The 1,208-nt window shown below is 59.3% G+C and overlaps 1 protein-coding gene across 2 annotated transcripts in view; it reads right to left on the bottom strand.

The window, feature by feature from the left end:
- Positions 1 to 1,202, bottom strand: part of CCNJL (cyclin J like) — a 59,761-nt gene extending 58,559 nt beyond the window's left edge. The window contains exons 1-2 of one of the 2 annotated variants that reach the window (XM_006165062.3): positions 1,073 to 1,202; positions 604 to 718 (exon numbers count right to left, since the gene is read on the bottom strand). In XM_006165062.3, coding sequence (XP_006165124.1) covers positions 604 to 669 — 66 coding nt within the window. In that variant the 5' untranslated portion in view covers positions 670 to 718; positions 1,073 to 1,202. Of the gene's footprint in view, positions 1 to 603; positions 871 to 1,072 lie in introns of those variants that run through there. The other variant, XM_027766959.1, reaches the window with a different exon arrangement.
- Positions 1,203 to 1,208: the final 6 nt, after the last annotated feature.

The following is a 1,208-nucleotide window of genomic DNA, read 5'->3' as shown; positions in this document are numbered from 1 at the left end:
GTGTGCGTGCGTGCCCAAGATCCCGAGAGGAGAATGGAGGAGAAGGGATTGCGGCGTGACCATCCCCCCTGGGGGGTGATTTCTCGCTTTCTGTCTCTATGTCTCTCTCTGTCTGTCTGGCGAGCGCACGCGCCCTACAGTGAATCTCTCCAAAAAAAAAAAAAAAAAGGAATTGGTACATCATTATTACAAATAATGGAAAACCAGCATCACTTACCGTTTTCAGAACTTGCTAGATATACACGTATTTTTAAATAGCACTAGAATGAATACGCGATACTTTTCAAAAGTCCATGTATGCACCATTTAAAACCACCCCGGGTGGCATGGGAAATGCGGTCTTGGGGGCCGGGGCTGTCTCGGTTTAGGCCACCGGCGGTTCTGGGTTCCTCGGCTCCTGGTCAGAAAGGCTAACTTTGAACTCTCCGATATCCCCCACCCCTGGTCTCACTCCACCCCTCTGGGAGAAGGTAAAGGGCAGGCAGGAAGAAAGGCACCAGGAGTTCTCGGTTCCCACGCGGGGCCACCCGGGAACGCAGAGGCGAGAGTGAAAGAAACTTTAAATACCCAGTCTGGAGAGTGACAAGGGTGGGAGGAACTGACCTTCTCGCGCAGGGTGCAGTGGACGTCCGAGGCGACGCGCCCTTCCCACCACGGTTCATCCATCATCGCGTATGCGGCGCCGCGATCCGAGGCTACCCAGCCCTCAGGAGGCACCCTGTGTAGACACCCGCAACTTCAGCACCAGAGCGCGCCGGGTCTCCGACCCTGGTTCTTATACTCCCTCACCCCGACCCGTGGCCCGGACGGGCGCTCCCGCTTCCTGCCCCGTCCCGTAGAAGGTTGCGGTGCCCTCTCCTGCTCGCTGGATCTAGGGTGACCTGGAACTGTGCAACAACTTGCAAAATTTTTATCTTCCCTTCTGCAAAAGTTGCAGAGAAAGTTGCCGGCTCTGCTAGCTCGCCGGACGCTGGGGCTCGGGGCCCCCCGGCTCGCGGTCCCCAACCCCCCCCCCGCCGCTCAGCCTTTGTCCTGCTCCCACATCCTGCCCTCGAGCCGGGGCGAAACTCACGCATCCTTCTCCGGACGTGGGGGGCTGCAGGCGCCTCCCAGGGCCGAGCCAGAGGTGCTCTGGGTGCCTGTCCACCGCTGGACTCTCGCCTGGGGCGCTTCGCGTTCTGGACAGCCGTCTCCGCAGCCAGACTAGC

This window comes from Tupaia chinensis, unplaced genomic scaffold, assembly GCF_000334495.1.
Source record: "Tupaia chinensis unplaced genomic scaffold, TupChi_1.0 Scaffold143796_1, whole genome shotgun sequence".
Lineage (NCBI taxonomy): Eukaryota > Metazoa > Chordata > Mammalia > Scandentia > Tupaiidae > Tupaia > Tupaia belangeri.
Note: the sequence above shows the minus strand (reverse complement) of the source record. Positions and strands in the feature narration are given on the sequence as shown.